This window comes from Camelus bactrianus, chromosome 2, assembly GCF_048773025.1.
Source record: "Camelus bactrianus isolate YW-2024 breed Bactrian camel chromosome 2, ASM4877302v1, whole genome shotgun sequence".
Classification (NCBI taxonomy): Eukaryota; Metazoa; Chordata; class Mammalia; order Artiodactyla; family Camelidae; genus Camelus; species Camelus bactrianus.
In genome coordinates this window covers 96,969,750-96,996,571 of record NC_133540.1, presented here as the reverse complement: position 1 = coordinate 96,996,571, position 26,822 = coordinate 96,969,750, and the positions used below count along the sequence as shown (strand labels likewise).

The 26,822-nt window shown below is 40.4% G+C and overlaps 2 protein-coding genes across 8 annotated transcripts in view; one reads left to right on the top strand and one right to left on the bottom strand.

Moving 5' to 3' along the window:
* Positions 1–327: 327 nt before the first annotated feature.
* On the bottom strand, positions 328–3,675 carry TIGD2 (tigger transposable element derived 2). The gene is made up of 2 exons (XM_010966116.3): positions 3,360–3,675; positions 328–3,180 (listed from the first exon to the last, which is right to left on the bottom strand). The coding sequence occupies exon 2, from the start codon at positions 2,252–2,254 to the stop codon at positions 677–679; it is 1,578 nt and encodes a 525-aa protein (XP_010964418.3). The 5' UTR covers positions 2,255–3,180; positions 3,360–3,675; the 3' UTR covers positions 328–676.
* A 158-nt stretch (positions 3,676–3,833) lies between these two features.
* FAM13A (family with sequence similarity 13 member A) overlaps positions 3,834–26,822 on the top strand; it is a 286,461-nt gene continuing 263,472 nt past the window's right edge. For 5 of the 7 annotated variants that reach the window (XM_074347142.1, XM_074347114.1, XM_074347139.1 and 2 more), the window contains exon 1: positions 23,909–24,156. In XM_074347142.1, coding sequence (XP_074203243.1) covers positions 24,052–24,156 — 105 coding nt within the window. In that variant the 5' untranslated portion in view covers positions 23,909–24,051. Of the gene's footprint in view, positions 4,181–23,908; positions 24,157–26,822 lie in introns of those variants that run through there. The other 2 variants (XM_074347120.1, XM_074347124.1) reach the window with 2 other exon arrangements.

Genomic DNA, 26,822 nt, shown 5'->3' with positions numbered 1-26,822 from the left:
GAACTCTCCCTACTGTCAGATGAAATAAAAGTGAAGTGCAAACCCTTTCCCTGGAGATGCTTTAACCTTATTTCTTTTTCCTTCATTATACTCAGAGACAGCCCATCTGAACTGCTGATTGTCCAAATACTGTTGGTACAGAATGCCATATTTAAAGCTTTAGACTATTTTCCTTCAGTTCTCTGCTTTCACAGTGAAATACATGTACTTCGAGCATAACTTCTGCTGAGTTCTAAAATTTTCAGCAGGCAGAAAAATTGTAGAAATGGAAACTTAACCCCCGTACATTTCAATTTGGAAAGTGAAGTTCAGAGAAAGTCATAAAAATTCAATTTAAGTCAGATTTATTGATTGCCTACAGTGTGCATGGTCCTCTATTAGACATAATGAAATTCAGGCACAAAACAGACACAAAATCCCTGGCCTCAGGTACCTTATGATCTAATTAGTATAATACAGATTAGAAACGGGACGGACAAGGTACAGGTCAAGGCTCACTTCCTAGAATCGACATGAAAGCGCAGTGATTTAAGTAATCCAAAACGGCATCTAATCCTACAGTCATTTATAAAATGTATTTGGCCTTGAAATCCACAGCATTTCAAACAAGATAATTAAGTTCCACTGCAGATAAAGTCACAACGATGCAAATCCACTGAAGCCCTTAAGAGCATTATTAATGACTTTTGCTATTCTGGATCTTCTGTTTTCTTCTTATTATCGTTCGAAGCCTCCGCAATACCAGTTTGTCAGACAGAAGCATGTCATCTTGTTGTTCAAGGTAGTCGAGTAAATTTTCGGTCCATTCAAGGGCAGCTTTATGGCTAATATGCTTCTCTGGATTCAGTTCTGTTTTCCTAGTCTTACTGAAAGGCTTGTGTTCAGCAGGCTTGGCCTGGTCCTCCGCACCTTCACTGTCAGTTAGCACCTGACAGCTAGAGTCGTTACTCCGGGAGTCAAACCACTGATCAATATTCTCGATGTCAACATGCTCACAGTCTTCTGTGTTGTGTAAAACGGTTGCTAAGTTAGCTGCTAAAATGGCTCCTTCATCAATATTCATGCCTGAATTCTCTTCATTGCCAGGGAAAAGTTTTTTCCATGCTTTGGTTATAGTACTTGATTTTACCATATTCCAAGCTCTTGACACTTCATAAATGGCATCCAACACTGTCAAGTTCTTCCAGAACATTTTTGGGTCAATTCCTTCGTCCATGTATTTCTGAAGAAGTCCTGCTCGGTAGTATCTTTTTACTGTGGCTAGAACTCCTTGGCTCATAGGTTGAATTAGACTTGTGACGTTTGGTGGTAAATATTTCACAATTATTCTGCCATCATCTGAACTCAACAATTCTTCATTTGGATGTGCCGGGGGGAAATCCAAAAGAAGCACTGCTTTTTCTAGAAGACCCTTGGATTTCAAATGCTTCTGTACCTGTGGCACAAAGTATTTTTCAAACCACTGCCTGAAAACAGAATGTTCTATCCATGCGCTTTTTTGACTGAAGTAAGTGACAGGAAGGTTTGAAAGGTCAGCACCCTTGAACGCACGGGGTTTTTTTGCTTTTCCCACAACACACAGATTAAGTTTGTGTAAACCTGTGGCATTGGCGCAACACATAATAATGATTCTCTCCCTGCTTGACCGATAACCAGAGGTACTCTGCTCAGTTTCAAGAGCTAATGTCCTTGATGGCAGACATTTCCAGAACAATCCAGTTTGATCAGCACCATAAATTTGCTCTGGTTGTAGATTCTCTCTCTCAACAAATTCCTGAAAGTTACCACAAAACTCACTGGCAGCAGTTTCATCTCCTTTCAATTTTGTTCCTTTACCAGCAGCCTTTGGAATACCGTGGCGCTGCTTAAATCGAGTTAGCCAGCCAGAAGATGCATTAAAATCACCTTCCATCCCCAGCGCGTCAAAAAAGAACTTGGCTTGTTTCGCACAAATCGTTCCGGACACTGGAATCCCATCTGTTTTCTGTTGGTTAAACCACTCTATCATAACTCTGTCGAGTTCCTCATATGTTGATGACTTCATAGATTTACGTTTGGAAACCCCACTTGTAGGATCTGAACTGTTTGCATAGTTTATTATCCTTTCCTTGTTCTTTTTAATATCACGAACTGTGGATTCACCAATTCCATACACCACAGAAAGTTTTTTGAAAGAGATGCCTTCCTCAAGTTTCTTAATAATGTCAAGCTTGTCCTTAATTGTCAACACCACACGCTTACGTTTCCCCAACATCTTAAGGGTGTAATATTTTAGGCGATTACTAGAACAAGATATTTAACAACGTAGATTTGAGCACAATGAGACTAGAAAATGGTGTTTTAAGATCCCTTTCCTCACCCTTTGAATCTAGATGGACAAGTGTGCTGGCCAATTTCTAGGCAAGGCTTATGTGACTCTCTTCGCTTGGCTGCTTTAAAACTTTCAAAGTTCTTTCAATAAGGACTAGCTCCAATTACTCCTATCTTCTAGCTTGCTTCTTTCCCACTGAGTTTAAGATCATTTCGTGAACTGCAATTTCAACAGAGATGGCAACCAATGCCAGACCAGCAAAGTCTCTAAGACAGCCCTACTGCATACCTAATTCTTCCTGCCGTCATTACGGGCAAGGTTCTATGCTGAAGGAACTGAGACTCAGGGGAGAGTATTAGGGGAAACGTGCTAGGGAGTAAATAGTTTCAGACAGGACTTGCAGCCTTGACAGACAGGGAACTAGAATGGAAGAACTCACCCACCCCCTAACTGCTGTCCTTGTCAGGCAGTGCGCTGTATGGAATGCTGCCCCTCCAGGCAAGGACTGCTATAGGTTACGCAAGTGAGTGGTTATGGAAATCACAGGCAAGCAAGGTATGGCAAGCTGGACAGAGGTAAGCGGTGCAAATAAGCTGAAAGTGGACAGGCAAAACTTTGTACTTTAACACGACACGAACTTCTACCTAATGTATTTGGCAACTGAAAAGGGAAAAAGGTGGACAAGAAATGGTGTCACGTGGTTAAAGCACCAAAAAACTTCATTGGCAGAAATCAGGGCTCATGGTAGAGGGTATGGGGTGGAAGGCTCAGTGAAGATGTTACAAAAATCCTGGTGAAAGATGATCCTCGATGGGCCAACAGAAGTAGTTCCTGTCGGGGGCTGTATAGGCACTCGGAGCCTCGGAAACCTAAAGGAAAATACCAAAAACATTTTTCTTTCAATATCAGGGTCTGTGGCATTACCCACATCTATCCTGCAACTATGTTGAGAAATTTAACGCCTCCTATTAATGTGATGGCCAAATACGACAAATGCTGCTTTTAGGCATTATCTAGAGTGTCAGGGAGCGGGACCTGAATCGCCTACCTCCTGAAATTAAGAGGTCAGAGAGAAGCCGTGTTAGCGAGGGCCTCTCCCCGCAGGACGAGCTCCGGAACGCGGGACGTCTTTGCTCCCGGGGAGGGAGCCCGGATTCCTCCGTGGACGCTGGCGACCAGGCTGTCACCGCCGCGGCCAGCCAGCGAGCGAGCGGGCGCTGGGCACAAGGGACGCCCGTCCGCGGGCCGGGGGCATCGCTCTCCGCCTGCCTTCGCGGGGGCCAGACCGCCCTGAGGGCAAATGGAGTCTCCAGAGGGAGGCTGACACTGGCGGCGCGGCGGCGGCGAGCGGCGAGCGTCGCGGCCGGAGCCGGAAGGCGGGGGATTAGGGTGCACGCGCGCGCCCCCGCAGGAACGTTGTGTCGCCGAGGGGGCGGGGCCTGCGCTTGCGAGCGCGCGCGGCACGGGGGCGGGGTCTTCCGCGAGCGGGCGGGAGAGGACGGGCCCAGCAGCTGCGGCGTCTCCGGGAGCCGCGTGGGTTCGGCTAAGGGCCCGTCTGCTCCAGGCTGCAGACTGCCTCGCCCGCCAGCAGGGGGCGGGACAAGCTCACCCTGTCTTAGCCCTTTTCCCAGTGTCCCAGCTCGGGCGAGGCTTCCTCCATCCTCAGGTGGAGTAATAGTCGCACCCTCTGAGGGCTCGCGAGAAAGCTGCGCATCCTCAGGTGCCTGGAGCGAATGGGGCAGGGCGAGCGCACGTGGAGCGTGTTTACAAATAGCGGCCCCGGCGTCCGCTCCTCCCAACGCCGACTCCCGGGAATGCCCAGTCTGCCGGCGGGGACGGGACGAGCCGGAGCGAGGATTACGAGCTAAGGTAGGAGCCAGCGGACGCGACTGCTGGCGGAAGGCAGAGGCGGGCTCCCCGAGGCGACAGGGTTCGGGAGAGGACCTGGGGCTTACACGCTGCAACACCCATCTCAACAAGCCCTGGGCAGGTGGGGCGCAGCGGGGGGTGGTCAAACTGGGTATCAGGTCTCTCCTCCCTGGCGGGCCGCTCGAGGTTTAAGTCACAGAAGTCGCGATAGAGGCGTCTCTCTGCAAAGCTCACTGCACCTGGGAGACGCGTGAGCCTGTGGGAGGCTCCCTCGTGGATTTCGCAGCCCCTTTACTCTTTACTCCCCCTGCTCTAGGTAGTAGTAAGGAAATTGCAGTTTGACAAAGACTCCCTTGATTTCTTTCAAACCGAGATACAGTACGTTTCTATTTTGGCATTTTAAATGGCGCGAATGCGGGCATCTGTGCACTAGTAACCGCTACGGAGAACCGCGCCTTCTCGGCGTCCCGGGAGTCGCTTCCCCGCGGGGCCCTCGGAGCCTTCCCTGGAGAAGGGAGCGAGCGGCTGCGCCTTCATCTGCAGCACCTGTTTACGGAGGAAATGCTTTCAGGCTTTTCTTCATTTCTTTCTTTTCTGTGTACTTCGAAAAATGGAAGAGTCTTCAATTACATTCCTCTAATATCTGAGAATAAATGTCTAACCTTTTTGGTTAACATAAGGTAGCGTAGTAATTTGTCGTTTGTTTGCAAAGGCCATATTGTTGCTAGAATGTTTCAAAAGGAACTGACCTGAGCACTCTTACTGCAGAAAACATGATGTTGGTTCTAAGGCTTCCGACTCCCTCGCCCAAACCGTTCGATTGCCTTACTCAAAATCACAGCTTTCTGACGTGATGGAAAATCTTTGATCTTCTAGTTAAACTGTGAAGTTTGAAATGATTTTTTACAAATGTTTGCTTTTCCTGAAGGTAGATCTCACCTCCCCCATCCCCCATCAGTCAGTCTTGGTTGACTATTTTGGGCAAAGTGCAACTTCATGCTAGCTTAATATCATTTTTTAAAGTTAGTCTCTTTTCTCTGATAGTTGTAAGAAGCGTGAAAACAGTTGTATGTGACGGACGAAACCTTATTCATTCCTCATAAGAGAAGAAAGCTGACATTTACTGACTGCCAATCAAAAGACCCAGCGTGTAGTCAGAAGTTAGCAGCCTGGTTTTCCCCCCTCACCCGCCCAGCCTGCTGGGGTCCCTCGGTCCCACGGTATTTAAGTAAAATGAACTCTGCCTCTTACCCCTGCCCTACTGTCTCTGGGAGTTAATTTCCTTTCATACACCACTTGTATCATTTCTCTGTTTCTGCTGAATTATCTTATCTCTTAAAGCTGTTCCCTTTGCGTCACCTTGTGTAAGTTCACATCCGAAGCACAGCCCACATTCCTTGATCTCCTAAAAGCACCACTTCATAGGAGGCAGTTGTGTTTAGCAACTTTTAATAAGACTTTACCCAAGATGGTTTCATCTAACAGATTTTTTCCTTTTTGTGGGGAGGAGTCGCTAACTGTAGCAGATTTACTTTAGGGTACAAGAGTGGTGCTTGGGGAGACCTGAAAATAGTGTCTGTCAGCTTGATTTTATGAAAAGCCTGGCTGGCCACAGGGAACTTCTTGTTGCCAGCTCTTCTCTTCGGGTCGCAGCCTTGTCCCCATCTCCTTATGTTATGTTTTCTCCTTTCTCTCTCCAGCGTTATTTCTGTCTCAGGGCCCCCTCTCTCCTTCCCTCTCAGCTACTGGTGAAATCCTCAGATTCTTTGTCCTTTATTATGCTGAGCAATTTTGTATTCTGTATCTTTTTTCCCACTGTCCCTTACTGTGATTTATTCTCTAATCAAAAGACATTTCACTCTTTGGGGAATTCTGCCACCAGTATTTCTTTCCTTCTACGTATATACAATCTCTCTTAATCATTATGCCAGCACTGTGAGGTTGATGCTACCTCTGTTTTATGCACAAGAAAGTGAAGGCTAAAAATCTATCCAATGTATATTGGAGAATGGAGATTTATCTGGCTTTAAAACAACATGTTCTTCCCACACTGTGACAATCGAAGTATTTAACTCAAAGACATGAAAAGAAGGAAGTATATTGTGATTATTTTTGCAAAATCAAACTTGTCATTTATTATAATGGAATTTTTTACATTAACCTTCCAAAGAGGTATTTTAGTTGTGAAAGCAGATTTAAGTCTGCAGCTGTGTTCATCAGACATAGCATTTGGTTTATTGGAATGTGGGTTTTCTGAAAACTACTCCAGATCACCTGAAAGTAGCTTATGTGTCATTACCAGCTCTAAAGTTCCTTTTCTGCTGAGGTGATGTCAATGCAAATGCCTTATGTGGCCTCGTTTGTGGTAGTATTCTTTATGCATAAAAGTTTTGTAATAGAATAGGACACCTCTAGGTAGGATAAATTCTTAATTTTTAAGGAACTATTTATCTCCTCTTGGGTTCCATTTAGTTTATCATTGACCTTCATTTACTTGAAGATTTTTGTTTGATAACCTGAATTAGCTACTCCAATAAGCTTAGGATGAGAAAAGGATAACATTAGCCCGTATGTATTAAATTGATTTAATAGTAAATAGTATTTCTGTTAATAATTGATTTTCAATTAGCAGTAAAGTTTTCAATGATCAGAAACTAATATAGCATTGTAAATTTTTAAAAAATGAAAGACAATTAATGGTTTTCACAAAAAATTTACTGTTCCCCATTTTAAGGGATATAAAATACTGAGGGGATTTTTCAGTTAAAATGTAATTGGAGGGTGTGTTTTAGAGCAAACAACGTGAAAAAGTCATCAGTAAAATGAAAGTTTGTACTTTGAAGTCTCTCTCAGCTGTAAAGTCATTTTACTCTGGATTATAGGTAGAAGCTGAAATCATTCATGGTTAAAGGTAGGAACACTTTCCCACTTAAATATCTGGACACAAATAAGAGATCAGATTGCTCATTGGAAAGTCCCTTTTCTTAAAAAAAAAAAAAACCACATGATAATGAAGGATAGTGATGACTTACACTTTTCTGTCATATGGATGCTCAGTAGAGGGCTTTTAAACTTAATTTAGTTTTCTGTGTTTCTTTTTTGGCTTGCCATAGATTTCCAGTTGACTGGCAGCATAGGCAAAATAAGAAAAACACTGCCTGGGAGCGTAGAAAAGATTTAATAGGGTCAGAAGAAGGACAGTTACTGGTGGAAACGTTTAAGGGAAAATTAGACTTGATTCCTGAAAAAACATGTGGCTGTAAATTGAAGAAACCAGTGAATTGCTGATTGATGTCAACAATGCGGGTGGAAAACTTGAGTGAATTTATATACCCCCCACTTTACCTTTCCAAACCTGCTGGGTTTCCAACTGTTTTCTAAAGGAGCCCAGGGTTGCATCAGGTTGGTCAAATTAGGTTTGCTGAGAGCGGGGAGTGCATCCACCCCTTCCTCTCCCCGTCCCCTCCCTCTCCCCGTCCCATCTCCCACCCCAACCCTGCAACTGCAGCTCATGCTTTTAGGCTCTTCCTGCTTCTCCTTTAGCCTTGTAAAGTCCTCTCCTGCCTCTGTTACTGTGTACATCCTTCAAGTTCTAGTTTGTCCCCAGAGCTGCATTTTTCAAGATTCCTCATGTCCTGTGGGTGAGAAAACCGCCTGGGGTCCAACATGCAGGTTCCAGGGCCCACTCCAGGGATGAAGCCCAGGAATCTTTATTTTCAGCACGCATCCCAAGTGACTCCAATATGCTAAAGATGGAAAACCTTATCTACTGACAACCATCTTGAATATGAGATTCCTCTCTCATATTCTTCTGGAAGAAATTTTTTCTTCTTTCTCCCCTCCCCACTTCTTAAATTGTATGCAATCTTTGAAGGAAAATATGAAATACAGAAAAGTAGGAAAAAAACCCAATCATACCAACATTCAGAGATAACTACTCTTAACATTTCGGTCCGTAGCCATCTCTTACCAGTATACTTATCATATATGTACTATGTGTGATATCGACATACACACGTTTTAATGAGAACATGAAGTTATAACATACGTAAAATTCTACACGTGCTCTTATCAAAAACACCTTATAAATATTTTGTGATACTGTTGATTCTCATCAGCCAAATACCACCAGGAACGCATTTCTTGCCAAAATTCAGCGTAATACTGCAGCACGGGATACCCATGGAAAACTATGGAGCCCCTCAAAAAGAGGAGGGTCAGGTGGAGTTTATTATAGGATTTGGGTAAGATGATTTTAGCGGGGGTTGAAGTGGGGAGACCTGGATTGGGTGCTGTCAGAAAGCAGGGACAGTTTAGCTATTGGGCGTCTTAGTTTTGATCTAGGAAGCTAGAGGAGCCGGCTAGAGTTACCACTGGAGAAGCAGCAGCAGTCACTCCTGCTAGCCAGGAGAGGGGGGTGTTTGGTCACTCTTGTGGTGGCAGGGCCTTTACCCTCCCTCCTGGTTAAATTTCTGTTCTGGCAGGAGTAGAGGGTAACCTTGTTTTTGTCTTGTTTCACCACAGTCATGGAGAGTCCTCCTCTGATGTCTGTGAAATTGTTTAGATTCCTCAGGGTAATATCATGCCTACCTTGTTCAAGGCTTTCAATACATACCCAAAGGGTCCAGGCTCCAAAAAGGTGTAGGTAATAATCGTTGATAAATTAGCCCATTCAGCTGTGAAGCTACCCTTAATGCAACTGGGTAATTATATCATGAGGCAGCTCTATTGAGGCTCATGCTTGAAGACAACATTATTAACACCTGCTTCAATGCTTCTAGACTAGAAAGGCCTCATGATAGTATTTCTCAAACTCAGTCTTGATCAATTCTAGACGTTTCATCATCCCCGAAATCCTGTACCATTGGCAGCCACGCCCCGTTCCTTCTAACTCTCTCTCTTCCCCAGCTCTGGGCAACCACTCCTCTTTACGGATTTGCCTATGCTGGATGTTTCATATACATGGACTCACAATATGTGTCCTTTGTGACTGGCTTCTTTCATTTAACATAATGTTTGAGAGGGTCATGTTGTAGCATGCATCAGTGCACTGTTTCCTTTTATTGCTAAATAATTGTTACATGAATATACTGTATTTATCCATTCATCCATTGATGGACAGTTAGGTTGTTTCTGCTGTTTTGGCTATTACGAATAATGCTGCTAAGAACATTCATGTACAAGTTTTTGTGGATGTATGTTTCCATTTCTCTGAGGTACACACCAGATTGGAGTTGCTAGTTCATGTGGTAACTCCATGTTTAATCTTTTTTGAGGAGCTATTTTCTAAAGCACTTTACAGTCTTACAGTGTGTGAGGACTCTGCCTTATTCAGGCTGCTATAACAAAATACCGCAGACTGGGTGGCTTGTAAACAACAAATTTATTTCTCACAGTTCCCGAGGCCGAGAAGTGTAAGACCATGTAAATCTGTAAGCAGATTCTGTGTGATGACTGGTTAAGACCCACTCCTTGGATCATAAATGCCTTCTCGCTGTGTCCCCACGTGGTGGAAGGAATCTCTGCAAGTCTCTTTTATAGGAACACGAATTTTATTAATGAAGGCTCCACCCTCAATACTTAAGCACCTCCCAAAGGCTCCACCACGTCAGGCCATCACACTGGACATCAGGATTTCAATGTATGAATTTTGAAGGGACACAAACGTTCAGATCATAGCAAGCTCCAATTTCTCCACATCCTCACCAGCACTTGCTGTTATGTCTTTTTTTTACTTGTAGCCATCCCAATGGGTACAAAGTGGTACCCTTTCATACCCATTGTGGTTTTGCCTTGCATTTCCCTCATGGCTAAGGGGAGCATCACTTTGTATGATTATTTACCATTAGCATATTTCTTTTGGAGCAATGTCTATTCAGATTCTTAGCTCGGTTTTTCATTAAGTCGTAACAGAGTTACAATGTTAAGTGTTAAATGTTCCATCTTAATTTTTCTCCACTGGCTTTCCTAGAGGGGAGACATAAGAAAGAACCTTCTGAGGAGTATCTTTTTCTGTGATACTGTTGAAAATGTTTCTCATGATACACTGTCACTTTCCTTAAGGATTCATGTGATAAATCCTGGCTATCTTTAATGTCAGAGGGAAAAACTGGTTTCCAGTTGAATTTTGCTTTCCTTTCACCTGACACAAGAACTAGGTATGTCCATTTTATTTTAGCACTGACTTGCACAAATCTGTGACCTTAGATTTGTGCCGAATTGCTGTAGCTAACTCATTTTGAATTTCTAGTACTTTTCTTTTTCTTATTCATTGATTGTGTTTTTAAATTTTAATGTTTTAATGGTAACTATTCTTTTTATATTATAGTTATTTCAACTATTGTTTTAGAAGCATGTAAGCAGTAAAATTAAGAGACCAGCCAGGCAGTACATCTTACTAATAAACTTTATAGGTTCTAGAAGCGTAGTCTCCAGTTTGTACATCTGATTACCACCTACCAGACATGGAATCTCCAACTGGTTATACAGAACCCTTCACATATGGAAAATGGGAATAAAAATTATACCAGTTTTGGTTTTGTTGTAACAATGAACTGAAATAGAAACTGCTTTGCAAAGTACCACACTCTGTACTACATAAATACTAGCTGTGATTGTATTTTTCCTACATCTTTTTTCTAGCAGGAAATACTTGTATTTTCTCAACTTCTTAAGAAAGGAGACGTTGAAAGGCGCTAAAAGACAGCAATAGTGCTAAAGGCCAAATTCATACATATGTAATGATATTGTATTTGCAAGAGTGCATTATATACCTACAGTTGTCATTATAAGAGGATTCACAAAACAACCTCAGGATTATCTATTGAAAATTCTTGTTCCATTAATCCAAAACAATTGCACATTTTCTTTCCTTGCTTTAATCCTGAATCATAGCATATTACATATACTATGTTTTTGGCAGATTTTTAGCCTGATTTTAGGTATCTGAAGGGGGATGGTGAAGATATAAAATGAAGGTATGATGCAATTAACAGACATCAAGTAGTCATCATTTTGGAAATATGTTTGAAATATGCTTTAATTTATTATCTTTGTTCTCCTTTAAAAGGTTTAAAAATGCAAGTTGGAGAGAATAAAAAATGGAGTGGGGGAGGTCTAACTCTGCCTTTCCTGTTTGTATTTATTGCATCTCTCAATGTAAACCCTGACACTGAAATTCTGAGAGGTGGTGGTAGGTGATAATTATTTTTTTTCCCGGCTTTTCATATTTTTCCCTCTTTATTTCATTTATCTATCTATCTATATCTATATAGATATATGATATAGATATATATATACACATGATATATAGATAGATAGATATGAATGAATATATATACACATATATCATTTTATACATTATGTATGTATATATGCATATTTTTCCCAACCCTTTCTCTCTATACTTAAGCTTGTAGTTCTCACAAATTTCTGTTTCCCCCCTCTTCCTTCTACATTGTGTTCTTTTCTTTCGGGGATGTAATAGTGGAACTAGCTAACAATTTGGAAAGTCCCAGTGAACAGTGTGCTGAAATTGATGTGAAATTACATGATTGCTTGTTTAGGAGAAATTTATGGCATTATAAAATCCATCATTTTGATGCTGAATGGACTTTTAAAATCTCTCACTTCAGTTGGTGGTTTGTTTCCAAGAAACAAACAGGCTGATTTATTTAACAATATCTGTTACTACAACACAGGAATTAATTTTGTACTGACCTCATTTGTTCCTAAATTGTGGAATATTTTTTTAACCAATAGATGGTTTTAATTAATTTATCATTGCTATAGTCACAGAAGGAAAAGTGTTTAGTTTTTTCTGATAAATCTTTAACATGCAGTATTGGAACTTTAACCTACCTTCCTTCTTTCCTTCCTTCCATTCTTCCTTGCATTTTTAAGTTTTTACTTCTGAGTTGAAGGATTCTCTCCCTTTTGCATACTTTAAGACTCTTTGATGTACTTGGCTATGAACTTGATTTCTCTCAATCTGCAGTGGTTAATTGCTTGACCACTGGACATTTTACCATGCTCCAATGTAGGAGGACAAACATTGTTCTATATAGAACGGGGATTTAACAGCAACTCATATATGTAAATAATGATTAAACTATTACAGCTATGTAATGAGATATGTTACAGGGTCCAGGCTCCTACTGCTTACCATATAACAGGCCAATAAATTGACAGACGAGGTGCTGGGGCAAGCAGCGACTTTATTCAGAAAGCCAGCAGACCAAGAAGATGGTGGGCCAGTGTCCCAAAGAACCATCTCACCCAAGTCAGAATTCAGACTTCTTTTATACTGAAAAGGGAGGTGGGTGGTTCATTGTTACAGACTTTTGGTGTCAGAATCCTATGTTCTTGTAGCTGACCACTTAGGTCAGGTTACGATGTTCCTGTAAACCTCCATCAAGACAAATGTTACTCTCTTCTGCAATTTTTTTTATCTCTCTATGAATGGAAAAGTGTTATACCTTTAAAGGTCAGAGCCTTGAGAATGGGCTACCCTGTGTATTTCAGGCTATAAGCAACATTCTTACAGCAAAAGCAATAGAATACAAAGGTTAAAGTAAAAGAAATGTCTAATGTGGAGTCAGATTTGTTTTTCCCTATTACAGATACTGTTATTAGACAGTTAGCTGCCACAGGAATGCACAAGAACCCTACAGTAGTGGTCCCTCCATCTTTGTTAACATTCCATGGTAGCCTAGCATATTATGTATGACTCATGAATGCTTTTGTGATTATAAATTATATCCATAAAAAATCCTCCATTTGTATAGTACATATATATAGCATGTGGTTTTCTCTTAGTAAACACTTGATTGTTAAATGAATAAATAAGTGGCATCTTGAGTTTCTATTCTGTTTGTACGTCTTTCTAGCAATGGTTGAGCAAGTAATTTGATTTCTGAGTTTCAAATATTTTTTCATTATAAAATGGGAATGATGGCATTTACATCCTAGCTTTTTTTTTATGTTGATTGAGAATACAGGTAAAAGTGCTTAATAATATTTTTTAAAAATATTTCTTCTGCTCTAATATTTCTCAATTGGAATATTGGTTTACTATTCATACCTTGTAATTGGCAACATCTTTGCTCTTAGCCTTGCCACAGTTGGAAATCAGGTGTGTTCCAAAAAGAGGGATTTACTCAACTTAATGCATTTGTGAGAACATAGGTCTCAGTCAGAGAAGCCTGCGTTTGAAACCTGGCTTTGTCCATTATTGGCTGTGCAAGTCTGAACCTTTCTTGAGCCTCAGTCTCTCACTTGATAAACATGAATTATACCTATACCGCCGGAATGGTTGTGATAACTAAATGAGAGTATGTGTGGGAGACTTGGTGATTGTTTCCTATACCCCTTCACAAGTTAAAACACCTCTTTAATTATAGTTCCAGGAATGGTTATTCACTTAATATGAATATTTTCTTATTTGTTCACGACTTTAACTTTTCCAGATTTTTTAAAAAGAATATAAGCCATGTTACTTTTTTTACAGTCTCACAGTGGGTCAGGCACTGTCCTAGCCACAGGTCATATGTTTAAAACAATTTTTTAATACAAAGTTTAACAAATTGGACTATCATTAAAAAATCAAAAGTAATTGCTTCAAGAATTTTAACTTATCCTTTAATCAGAGGTAAGATTTGAAAAAATTTCAGTGGAATCTTCCTGATAAACAGGTTGAAAATGAAGAACTCAGTTATTAAAGGCCACAGACATATGTTCCCGTGAGCACTATATTCCTGCTTGTTTCTTCTGTCTTACAGATTTTATATTCTTGCAGAATATAATTATGGAATATAATGTGATATTTTAATTTCATACAAAATATAAATATTTGTTATTTTTTCTCCCAGTTTCCTTGAGATATAGGTGGCATATAACACTGTATGAGTTTAAAGTGTACAACATGATGATTTGATATACGTGTATATTGTGAAATGATTACGACAGTAAGTTTAATTAACATCCATCACAGAGGTTTTTTTTTTCTTGTGATGAGAACTTTTAAGATCTACTCTTAGCAGCTTTCAAATATACAACAGAGTATTAACTATAGTCGCCATACTGTACATTACATCCGCAGGAATTATTTTACAACTGGAAGTTTGTTATTTTTTGACCACCTTCACCGGTTTCCCTCATCCTGTATTTATTGTCCTTGATTCTTTTTTCTTTTTCGGATCCCTGAACTTTTTTCTCTGAAATCCCTTAGAAATTATATTCACGCTTACTCTTTTCAGTTCTTTTGTCTGATGACACTCATGGAATCCTATTTCTTCTCCTAACTTTTAAATGAGTCCCAAAGTGCTTCCAGGAGCAACCCAAGATGTTTGCACCACACATTAATTGTGCAAATATTTGTTACGAAGCTTACAAGGAAACAATAAGATATTGCCCTGTCCCTCAAGGAGTTCACAATCTAGAAGGATAGGTTTGTTAACACTAGCAATGCCGTGTGTAAGTATTATACTAGTTGTTTAAACCAGACACATGTGCACAAAGAGACAACTTTAGTCAACAATGCTGATGACATTGGTGCTGGGTATTGAAGTGTGTAAAGCTCTGTATTAAAGTGAGAAAGGAGACAGGGGCATTTCTGGCAAATACCAGGTCATAAACAAAAGTTCTGAAGTGGGAAAGCATAAGCCTTATTTAATTTGAAGAATGATAACGTACTACTTTTCTACTGCTGCTGTAACAAATTATCACCAATTTAGTGACTTAAAACAACTTTATTTACTGTTCAGTAGGTCAGAAGTCTGTAGTCAGTTTCACTGGGTCAAAATCAAGGTCTGTCTTGTCCCTCTAAAGGCCACTTTAAAAAAAAATTTTTATTGAAGTGTACTTGTTTTACAATGTTACTTTCAAGTGTACAGCAAAGTGACTTGGTTATACATATATATACACATATTTTTTTCTTTTCAGATTCTTTCCATTATATGTTACTACAGGAAATTGATTATGGTTCCCTGTGCTATACACTAGGTCCTTGTTGTTTATCTACTTTATATATAGTAAAGTGTGTCTGTTAATCCCCAACCCCTAATTTATCCCTCCCTGCTCTTTCCCCTTTGGTAGCATTATTTGTTTTCTGTGTCCGTGAGTCTGTTTTTGGTTTGTAAATAGGATGTGTATCATTAGAGGCCACTTTCATTCCTTGGCTGTGGCCACTTCCTCTCTCTTCAAGCCAATACCTTGTACCTTCAGATCTCTCTGACACAGTCGCTGACTACATCATCACAGCTCCCCTGACTCCGACCTCTTCCTGCCTTCTTATAAGGACTCATGTGATTGGGCCACACTGAGGTTAGGTTATCCAGAATAATCGTCCCCATCGCAAGGTCCTTAATTTAATTACACCTGCAAAATCCTTTTGCCATGCAAGGTGACATATTCACAAGTTCTGGGCATTAGGATGTGGGCACATTTGGATGAGATTATTATCCAGCCTACCACCAGCAAGAGGTAAGAGTTTAAGATATATAATGGAGATAAGGCTAATAGGGAATTTGATTTTGAAAAGCCTTGAAGCCATGCTAAGGAGTTTGGAATTTCGTCTATAGGCCTACAGTTTTTATTCTTTTAAAAGGTTAAAAATATTATGATGGATGCTCACTTCAGTGTGCACATACTCAGAATCCAAATACAATTACATGGGTGATCACAGGTGCCTTGAACCCCATCTATGGAGCCCTTAGCCCTAAAGAGAAGGAGAACAAGCAGGAAAGGAATATAGCCAAACCAGTTTCAGAAATGTACGGGTGTAGTTGTACTGAAGGGATGCTGATGGGGTCCACATTTAAAATGTTTACATTTTAAAAATGGCTGTGAGAACAGAGAAGAAATTGACTTGAAAACTTTCAAGAGGTAGAATAAACATGCTGTGACAATTTTCTAAGGAGGGATTAAGGAAGCCAGAGGAGGCTGCAGCAGCCTTTGAGATGTCTATGAAAATGATCATAATGCATACTTCCTACTGAAATTTCCTCCCACTTCATGACATGATTTCTAGAGTCTACCTGAAACCAAGTGCAACTTTCTGCTCAAACATGTTGTTTGCCAACTGATTAAACTTCTTCTGTTGGTAGGGCAACCATATAAAACTGTAGTCCCAGCATAGGTCAGTGATTTTTTTAGAACCATTTAAAAATATTTAAATCAAACTTACTTATAAAACACTAAGCTAAAAATTGTGTTTCTCTGAAGTTCTGTTGCCAAAGATATTATGACTTAGGTAATATAGTTTCTTAAACCAGAGGTAAGAAAGAATTCAGAATTACTTGTGAAGAGAGACAAAAAGCGTCAAGTTTCTTCTGGTTCTGGATTTATACAGCAAATTTGTTTGAAGACTGAATCAACACTGGTGGTATCGCAGTGTTACTTTCAGGATATAGGGATGGTGAAAGAAAAGTCAGGACCTGACAAGAAACCCCCTTGGTGAACAGACATTTCTTACTGCTACTTAAGGATAAGGTGGTCTAGAAAATCCCCTGGTGGAATGTTTCAGGGTGGTCCACATAGGCCTCCTCAGGTCCCCATCTCATGACCTGGTCCACAGAGGACCTTGCATTGGAGTTAGTGTGGAGGGGAGAGAAAGATCTTTAAAATGTAAGACATACTTTTCGGTGATTTTGGGTTCTTAGGATCCTGGTGGAGAGGGTTTTTCGATCCCCTGGCAGTAGCCTTTGTTGGTACCTCCCCTAGCCTCAGCTTCCCTAGAACACTTTTAAACGTGAAAGGGGACTCTATTAATAATTCCATTGAGCCAACAAGCATAATTCGAAACTTTCCCAGGCAGACTGGAGTTTAAAGTACCCGAGTTATTAGGCACTGCTCCGGTGTCCTGGAAAACAAAACTTTATGCCTCTCCTTTCTTCATGCCTCTCTTATCTTGACTAGCATGGCACCTTGTTTGCCTCTTTTGTAAAGTCAGTTATCAGTTTTTTGGGGGGAGGATAATTAGGTTAATTTATTTATTATTGTTCATTTTTTACTTAATGGAGGTACTGGGGATTGAACCCTTGACCTCATGAATGCTAAGTGTGTGCTCTACCACTGAGCTATACCCTCACCCCCAGTTATCAGTCTTGCGAGTTTTTTTCTGCAAATTTATGTGATTTATCCTTCACTATCTAAATTCGAGACAAGTTCATCTCAGCTGAGTTATTATGAACAGGGTCCACTTATCTATAATGAGTCTCCTTCCTATCCTAGCACCTCTTAGTCAGCCTTCCAGATTAATCTGGCCCTAGTTTTGTCAAGCTGTTCATTCTGTTTAAGAACCTACAGTAGTTCCCGATTGTTGATGAGGTCGAGCCTAGGTTTCTTTGCTGTTTCCAACTCCTTGCTTTTTTGTGCCGATGCCGGCCTGTGTGCTCATCACACAGACCACGTTAGAACACCCTCTCCTTCCTCGGCCATTCTAGCCAGTGACATCTGTGTAAGTCAGCTCAACATATGCCTCCAGCCACTTTCATTTCGTGTATTCGAATTTTAGAATTTTCTGAAATACTAAGGGCACACATTTTAAATTTGATTATACAATTTGTTGTATTTGCTAGTTGATGGATTAAGACTCAAGTGCCTTCAGGCGCCATGAGGTAATTATACACTGTGAAGCTGTCAGAATGATGAACAACAGGCATTAAGTGTTTGTGTTGATTGCTAGCAATAGTCATTTCCACCCAGGTACAGGTGCATGGCCTTTGAAATCACTATGCAGGTGAGACAAAATGGCTAAACAGAATACCTTCACAAGGTATGCAATTTATGTCCTAAATATTTTTTACATATACTGCATAGTTCCAGTGATACACCATTTCCCATACCTCTCCTTAACCATAATTCCTGGAATAGTAATAAGTACACCTTGTGCATTGTATAAGTGCTTATGAAATTTAAAAGTTCAGTTATGGCTTTAGCAAGCTTATTGGGAAAATAACTAAAACTGTTCTCAAAAGAATCTACTATAAAATAAGCTACAAGGATACATTGTGCAACACAGGGAATGTAGCCGTATTTTAATAATTATAAACGGAGTATATAACCTTTAAAAATTGTGAATCACTGTTGTACACCTAAAACTTATCTAATGTTGTGAACCAACTGTACCTCAATTTAAAAAAAATCTAGCTATGTCTTGTTTCCCGGGTGTAGGTTTCGGATCATCATGGATATACAGTGCTTCCTGTCCCTAAGTCAGCCCTCTTGCCCACTTGATAGTGGGCTGGGTCCTGACCCTCCTGCTGTGGAGGCTGATGTGGTGGATCTGCTTTGGTTTCCAGGGGATAGGGGATGATATCCAGGGGTCTGCCCTCAGGGAAGGGGCGTGTTAAGAGTTAAGGTGGGGCTATAAATAGGTCTAGAAGAAGGGGCCGTAGGGAAGCTAGTGAGAAAGTAATAGACATGCAGGTCAGACAATGGAGCTTACAGAATGCCCCATGAATCTGGAGTGTCTAAACTGTGGGTTGTATTAAAGAGTGATGAGACCAGTACTCAGCACCTGAGATAAAAAGACAGCTGAATTTATTCACTCCTGTGGTAAGGGAAAGCTCGGCTGGTCAGGCAGTCTTTCTGAGCAGAGCAGACTCCTATTCTATATAGGGCTTTTGGGAAGCGTGGAATTAGGATTGGGAGGTTTTCAGGGGTTTGTTGGCATTATCTGAAAGAGAGTGGTTATTCAAATGGATTGTTTGGCACTCAAAGACATGTTTATTAAAATGAGCATTCTTCACTGGCCAGAAGTCATGGGTTTTCGGTGATGGATTGGCTTGCAAAATCAATTGGTTTACCAAGGCAAGTTGCCAACTGATTGAACAGGTTTAAATTAGTCAAGTTGGCTATTGGTTTCCATGGTTGCAGAGCACTCCATCTTTCCCTAGGACTGTAGTCATTTTTTCTTCCCCTTCCTGAATTGGGATGGGAATACATCTAGAATTCAGAATGAAGATGAGATACTCAGATTTAAACTGGACCTTTTTTATGGAAATCTTTCAGAAAAATAATTAGGAGAAGGTAAGAGTAGGCCCAACCCCAGGTGATAGGGCAGTTTTAACAACACAGATTAACAAAGCCAAAAAAGACCTATTTACTGCTCTTTTCCAAGGAACTGAAGCACACAGGCTAGTCTTTCTATGAGTATATGAGGAATCTAATGCCCAATAATGTTACTGAATGTTCTAGAGCAAGGGTCAGCAAATTTTATTATAAAGGGTCAAATGGTAAATATTTTAGACTTTCTGGGCCCAATCTCTTGCAACTACTGAGTTCTGTCACAGTACTGCCAAATTAGCCAGAGACATTCTGGAAACAGAAGGGTGTGACCAGATTTGGTCTAGGGTAGCTGACTTGGCACACAGGCTAGTTTGCTGACCCCTGGCCTAGATCAAGTCATCTTTCAGGTACATCTACTGTCATGGATTCAAACACTGAAGTATCTAAACCCTTCTGGTTGAAAGAGAGTATATAAATGCTAAATAGTCGCTGACTGGCTGATTTCTGATTTCCTGTCTGGTTGGATGTCATTGATTTTGGGTCAAGTTGGGATACTTATTGAGAAATAGCTGGGACAGAGCCAGAGCTTGAGCAGAGACTGAGTTTAGACAAAAAGAGCCTCCACTGTCCCACTTCTGATGGGCCTCAGGTGGTTCATGCTGTAGTTGCCACCACCACCACCAACCCCCCCACCCCCATGCCCCAATACCTGCTGGTCCCTGCTACACGGCTGACATCCTGTCTCTGGGCTACTGCTCTTTTGGTACCTCTTATGTCAACTCTAGTAGCAGAGATTTTATCCTTTGAAAATTGGTGTGTCTTCCAGCTAACATCAGAAGGCTTGGCTTTGAAGCATTTTTAGCTTTTTTGGAGGCTAGAGGATAACCTGGCCTTTTAAGCTTCCTCCATCAAGCTTCCCCAGGTCAAAGGGTGGTTTGAATGATAGCATCCTAGGGGCCTGACCATTCGTTATGAAGTAATTTTGACGCCTTCCTCCAGGGTGCCCAGGGTTCTTCTTGAGAATAGGGCATCCTTTGTCTTGCCATGGTATTTCAGCATTTCTGGAAGTGGTCATGGAATTAGCCCACCTTAGTGGGCTATTCAGAAAAGCACTTTTAAAAACTTTATCCTTTCTGGGGGAGAAGCAATAACTCATATCAGCAAATCTCTTGGTTGTGGCTTGTATATCTTAAAGTTCTTTGTAAATCGATACTCAGGAATATACATGCATGATAGCTCAGAGAACTTTCTGGAATCAATTGGAGTCTATCACTTTCATCCATTTGGGGTCAGGAGAAAACATTTCATACTCTAGTTACAGATATAGCCCATGGAGAAACAAACTTTACAGTGAAGAGTATCTTCTGGTGCTTGTTAAATGGCCTGTTCAGGGATTCTCTTTGCAAGTGAAATTCAGTCATGACAGAGAAAAATAAGGATGAAAATTAGTCACCACACTAATTTTACTTCATAGTGGTATATAAGAAGTAATGAAAATTAGGACTAGTTTTTTTTCCTCCCATGTTGTCCTTATGTAGTAATATCCAAAATGGAATTGCCTATTAGATAAACAATAACAAGAAGTATAATTCTTTGGTTCTCTAGCTTGTTCTAACATAACTGAATGTTTTTGAAATTCATCATGAAGAACTGATTGGAAAGAAGGGCAATACAATTTTTAAAGAAATGGATAATGAGAGAAGGCTATCTTTATTAGATATTTAAATGAATTATAAAGATATCATTATTTAAATGTCATGAAAGTGATATAAAACTAGAAAAAATAGAATGTTAGCCTGAAAAATCCCCTATATGTGCATGTGTGTGTATGTGTGTATATATGAATTTAATATATAGTACGGTTAAGTATAGGAAAAGTGGGAAATGAAAAATTTGCTGTAAATTTTTAGGGGCAGATTCCTTAGTATATCAGTTAGGGTAAAGACAAACTTGTTTCATATACACACATATGTAAGACCTTCAAATACAGTAGCATAATGTGAGTTTTATTTCATTCTCATGTAAAAGTTCCCCTTGGCCTCAGCTTGTAAGGCCCTTGTATTCCTCAAGGGCATTCTGAAGTCCAGGTCCCTTCCATCTAGTTACTCTGTCATCCCCTGAGACGTGGTCCATCTTCTGCATGGCTGAAGCTAGGTTTCTGGTGCACCCTCATTCTGGCATGTCATGAAGGGCAAGGAGAGTAAATGTGGAGCAAGGGATTTTATACTAAGCACATGACACAGAAGTTGCACAGGTCGTATTTGCACCCCTTCTATTAATATGTGAGTAGTCACATGGCCCTATGCACCTGTGTGGAAGCTTGAGGAACGTGGTCTTTAGCTGGATAACCATGTGCTCAGCCACAACTACGGAGAAAGAGCTCTAATATTATAAGAAGGAGAGATTACATACTAAGAGAGTTAACATCCTGGGCCAGTAGTTATATGAAAAATAAAAATCAAATCAATTTAGATCTTCATCTTCTAATATATTTTGATATTCCAAATAGATATATACTGAAACCACATGATGAGCATCCAAAACAGTTAGTTACAGCACTTGGCAAATGGTAATAAAAATAAGTGCTTTTTATGGGATTATATCATTTGATCCTTACAGTGACCCTATAAAAGAGACTGTTAACTGATAAGACTCCAGTTGCTAAATGGATGAAGAAAATGATCAAAGATAGTTCACAGAACAGAAAATACAAATGACTGAGGATTTTTCATATTTTTAATGTTACGATAGTAAAAAGAAATACAGGTTTTAAAATGAGAAATCATTTTCACTTACTAATTTAGGAAATATTTTACAAAATATTCAGACTTGGGTAAGGCATGTTGCAGAGTATAAACTGCCAGAGCCAATGTATGTCAAGATCTTTAGCATGTGTTCATGTTCTCTGTGATCCAGAAATTTCACTTTTAGGAGCCTTTACTAGAAAACAGTCAGAATGAGGAGAAGGCATTACTTAAAATCACACACATAAAATCAGGAACCATATAACTGTCAAAAAATGGGAGAATGACTAAATTGTTGTATATACAGAATGCAATATTACACAATACTAAAATACTTTAGTGTTAAAAGTATGGAGCATGCCTCTGATACAATGTTAAGTGATAAAAATTAGGACATAAAATTATCAGAAATTAGATTTACCTGATGTTTTTTTAAAAATCATAGAAAAGATACTGCAAGTAGATTTGTTAAATGTTTCTGGGTGTCCTCTGTTACTCTCTTACTACATCTTTGCTTCTTTATTAGCATCTCCACATTTATTAATCAGAATGGTTTATTTACTTAATCCTCCCTCCCTCCACTAGATGATCCATGAGAGAAAGTACCACACATTGTCAGTAAGTTACATAGCATAGTGCCTGGCTTGGTATAGGCAATACGTACTGACTGGGTGATGTTGAGTGATGGTCCTCGAGGTGACCTAGTCTTTAAGCTTTTATTTTTCACCGTGGACCAGCAACATTTGTATAATCAGAAAAACAAACAAACAAATTTTAAAAGTATTAGAACAAGTTTATTTTATGGTCATTTTCTTTGCTAATCAGCCCAATTGTGTCTATTGGGTGAATGGGAAGCAGAAATGATAAACTCTAGATTAAGGTAGAAGTAGAAAATATTTCTTTTTGTGATGGAGAAGAGTCTGTCCATTTTCCCACACCCATTCCCTTGTATGGCCTTGGGATTGTTTTCCTGCCATGTGGAAATAAGTCTGTGCAGTGTTTTGTGTGCACAGACAGAAATAAAATGTGCTCTGTTGTGTCCTGTGGCTTGCTCAACAGTTTGTTATCTTTTTGGCTCTGCTACAGGTAGCCTTGGTTGGCTATATAGATACACAAAGAATACTAGATTTGAAGAAAAGTATTGAAATGGGATCTGATTTCAGTTTTCCCTTTGCCTCCCACCTTCTCTTCTTAAGATATAACTCTATTAATGTTTTGTTACTGGGAGCAATTTAAGTCTTTCAAAGTTGGGGTCAAGTGAAACTTTCCATGTAACCTTTATCAGCGTTGTCTTAAATGTGCCATGCCAGTAAAAAAGATTTGGCAGAAAAGTGGTAATGGAAAAAAAAAAAAAAAACAGGACAGTTTCCTTCTGGCTTATATGAAGTAGATATTTTAGCTACCTGTTCAAATATTTGGAAACTGTAAAATCAGATTTTTCTACTGGCACAGCGTATGGAGTAGGAAGTTCTTGAAAGATCAGCTGGAGGCTCATTTTCCAGACTGTAAGGCACACACGTGGAATTGTGGATGTTGTTCTATGTTTATCACAGTGTTTATGTGAGTAAGGTAATTTGAGAGTAATTATTAGAAGCAGTACGGAACAGCTACATAAAACAGCATTTTCATTTAGAACAATTCTGACAGGAAAAAAAAAGTAAAGGGAAGGAAACTTTGACAGAGTTTAACTGATTTCTGGGGGGGCCATAGAATTGAGTCGGCCTCGGGAAAGTGAGGAGTTTGCAGATTTAAACCTGAGTGTAAAGATGCGGCGACGGGAAGCAAGTGTGTGTTTTCGCTTTCTGTCCTTGGTCCTGTTGGTGAAGACCGCCAGGTGACCAGTGTTTTCTGAACGGAAGCAGCCAGTGTGTGCGGCATCTGGCAAGTCAGGTTTAAGAGAAAGATGTCAGCGCCTGAAGCCCCGGGTCACGTGACTCCCTCCACCGCCAGGACTAGACGCCCAGGGTCGGGTTTCAACTCCAGGCGGTCCTGCCAGCCATGTGGGTCTGGCCAAAAGAGAAGCAGAGCCACACTTGGGAAAATGTTGGGAGCTGCCCTTAGCGTGCCGTCGGCCTCTGGGTCCGGAGCTTGTGTCCCACATCCCAGTGTATCGACTGCATGGAATTTGAGCGCCGTGCTGCCCTTCTGACGTTTTCGCCTCGGCTTCATCAGTTCTGCCCGGCGCTCCCTGCGAGAATGGGGGCAGGAGCTCTCGCCATCTGTGTGAGTACAGGCCGCCTCTCCGCCGGCGCCGCGGGGCCGGGTGAGGCCTCAGCCCTCCCGGTCCTGATGAGATGTCCGTGTGACTTTGTTTTTTCCTTCCTTGGAGGTGGGGAAAGATACGTTACTTAAATTCCCATCTATTCAAATGGACATGAAGCAATATTTTGGGTGGCATTCAGCATTTTTGTCCGCTTTCCTTTTCCAAAAAATGTGGAGGAAGATGCCTGCTGAGTTTACTTGGTTAAGACAACCCGATTAAATGCAGAGTGCTCTCAAGGGTGTTAGACTTTCTTGTTCTAAAAGAGTTAAGTATGAATGCTTAATTATAGTTACTGGAAATGTGTTGTGCCCAGATTGAGAAAGAATTAAAGCAACCATTAATTTATTTGCCTCCGTGGATGTATATAACCTTTCTCTATTTCACATTCTTGTTTTCGTTTAGTAATTCCAGAGTTTTTGTTGCTAAAGGTGACGGTGAAAGAACTAAAATTGATAAAGTGTGTGAATCCTTAATCAGCTGTAGAAACCTCCAGTTATAAAGCAGTGGCAGCAATAAATAGCACTGATATAAAATCTGTGGGAAAAGATGTGTATTTCTAGGGCTGAAATTCATTAATTTCAAAAAAGTTCGGTTGGTGCTTACATATGTAACCTTTTGCAATAACCAAATATATTTTCACACATTACACAGAATGCTGTAATTAAAATTTTTATTTTGATATATAGAAAATGTACAAATGTACATATTTTAATCTCAAGTTGGTATTGTATTCCAAAGGGTGTTTTATTTGCCCCTGGAGATACTAAATGAGAAATAGCTTATTCTGTATTATCACCTTAACTACTCCCTTGTATTTCATCACATTTAGGTCAGATCATATATTTTTTTTTAAGTTTCAGAAAGAGCTGCATTTTGTTGTAGGACCTGATGGTATCCTAAACTATCTGTAAGTAATCTGGGTAATTTTTGACACATAGGCCCTGAGCGGCCACCAGATGGTGGACTGGTCCACAGACTGAATCTTCTCAGCATCCTGGGTGCTGGTCTTCCTGACTTTTACATTCAGCCCCCATGCTTATAGTATCCAGGTGTCCAGCTGGTGGTCTTTTTATCACTCCAAAAAGTTTCCTTCAAAATCTGATTTTTATATGTGGAGAATACTGAGCTTTGATTTTACTACAGACACAGGTCTGCATTTCCCCAGGTTTACGAAAGAAATAATTTAGAGCTGGAAATGGATAGAGTGAAGCAGAGATTGATCTGTTTGTCCTGAGATTTTCAGACATCTGTTTGATTGGATCATGACTACTTGCCCTTGGCCTGTATATATTGATCTCAACCTTGACTAAAATGTAGACTGACGTATGTATGACATTCCATATTTTTCCTTAATTTATACCCAGAACATGTACAAAACTTCATTTAAGATTGATGTAAAAATTATACCATTTAAGGGATTATTCACTCCAGTGAATGAGTAATTCTCAGTCATTCCCACCTTTCAACTTCAGTTTGGCCTTTGGTTGTGCTGTGTCCCAGTCTTACCATAGGAGGAAACATTTAGGTTTTTAGGAATTGTACATAGTATTTCTGGGAAAAGGGCCATTGAAGAACAAAATGCTTCATGGCAGAAAAGAGAGAACTAAGTCTCACATAAATGCATGCATGTGGGCTCGTACACTTTTTTTTAGTTTGAGACTTCTCTACTTTGACACACATGCAGCAACTTGTGAAGAATCTTACTACTGAAGATAGTCCTGCAGACAAGGTAGTAGTGCAACAGACATCTGTAGAGTGTGTATGTGAGTTGATGGATTCTTGAAGTGGGACACAGGCTGGTTTAAAGATACTCTGTTCCTACATCCGTTGACTAACCAACTTTCTCTTCCTCATTTCTTTTTTGTTTTTCTCTTTCCCCGATTGCCTGTGCTGTTAGTAAAACTGTAATGGGCTCACAAATTTACTTATATCACATTACAGAAACGAGTAGGTGCTTTACTATAACGTCTGATTTCTCCTCAGTAAATCACCCCCAGGCAAACAGGAAAGTGTATTTGCCAGTTGGTGATATCTTAGTCTCTTCTCGTTTTAAACACACTTCTGGATGACTCAAGCTCTCAGGTGAATCCTGAGTCTTTCAGATTCCCTGCCCCTTGGGCTGTTCTGTCCAGGGTGGTGTCTGGGCATTGTGAGGAGAGGTGGGCTGAGAATAGGGAGTTTGCATGTTCTAGTGGTTGAGAAAAGGGGGCCTAGAGTGCAAATGTGTAGGTTCTTATACTCTGCATGTTCTGCTGTGTGGGGAAGTTCGAGTATCAATTCTGTGACTGAATTTGTGGGTCCGTTCTGGTATTGTCAGGGTGCGGCTGTCCGCCTGTCCTGGCTGAGCTGCAGCTCTTGCTGGTCCTGGCAGCGATTCTAAAGGTATCCCAGGCTTTGTAGCCTTTGTCCCTAACTTGGGCACCTCCACTCCTGTAGCCTTACCAGCTGGTACTATTAGCTCCCCTACACATATCCCATAGTGCAGGCAGGTCACAGTACAGAAAGGATCACAGAGCAAAGTCAAGATACTCTCGTTGCAGGTTTATTGAATCAACTTAAAGCACGGCATGAAGCAAGGGGCAAAAGATGGGTAGGTTTACCCACTTAGAAAGGATTTAAGTGCAAC

Excerpts from the sequence above, each read along its gene's own strand:
- TIGD2 (XM_010966116.3), bottom strand. The coding sequence starts at position 2,254 with ATGTTGGGGAAACGTAAGCGTGTGGTGTTGACAATTAAGGACAAGCTT.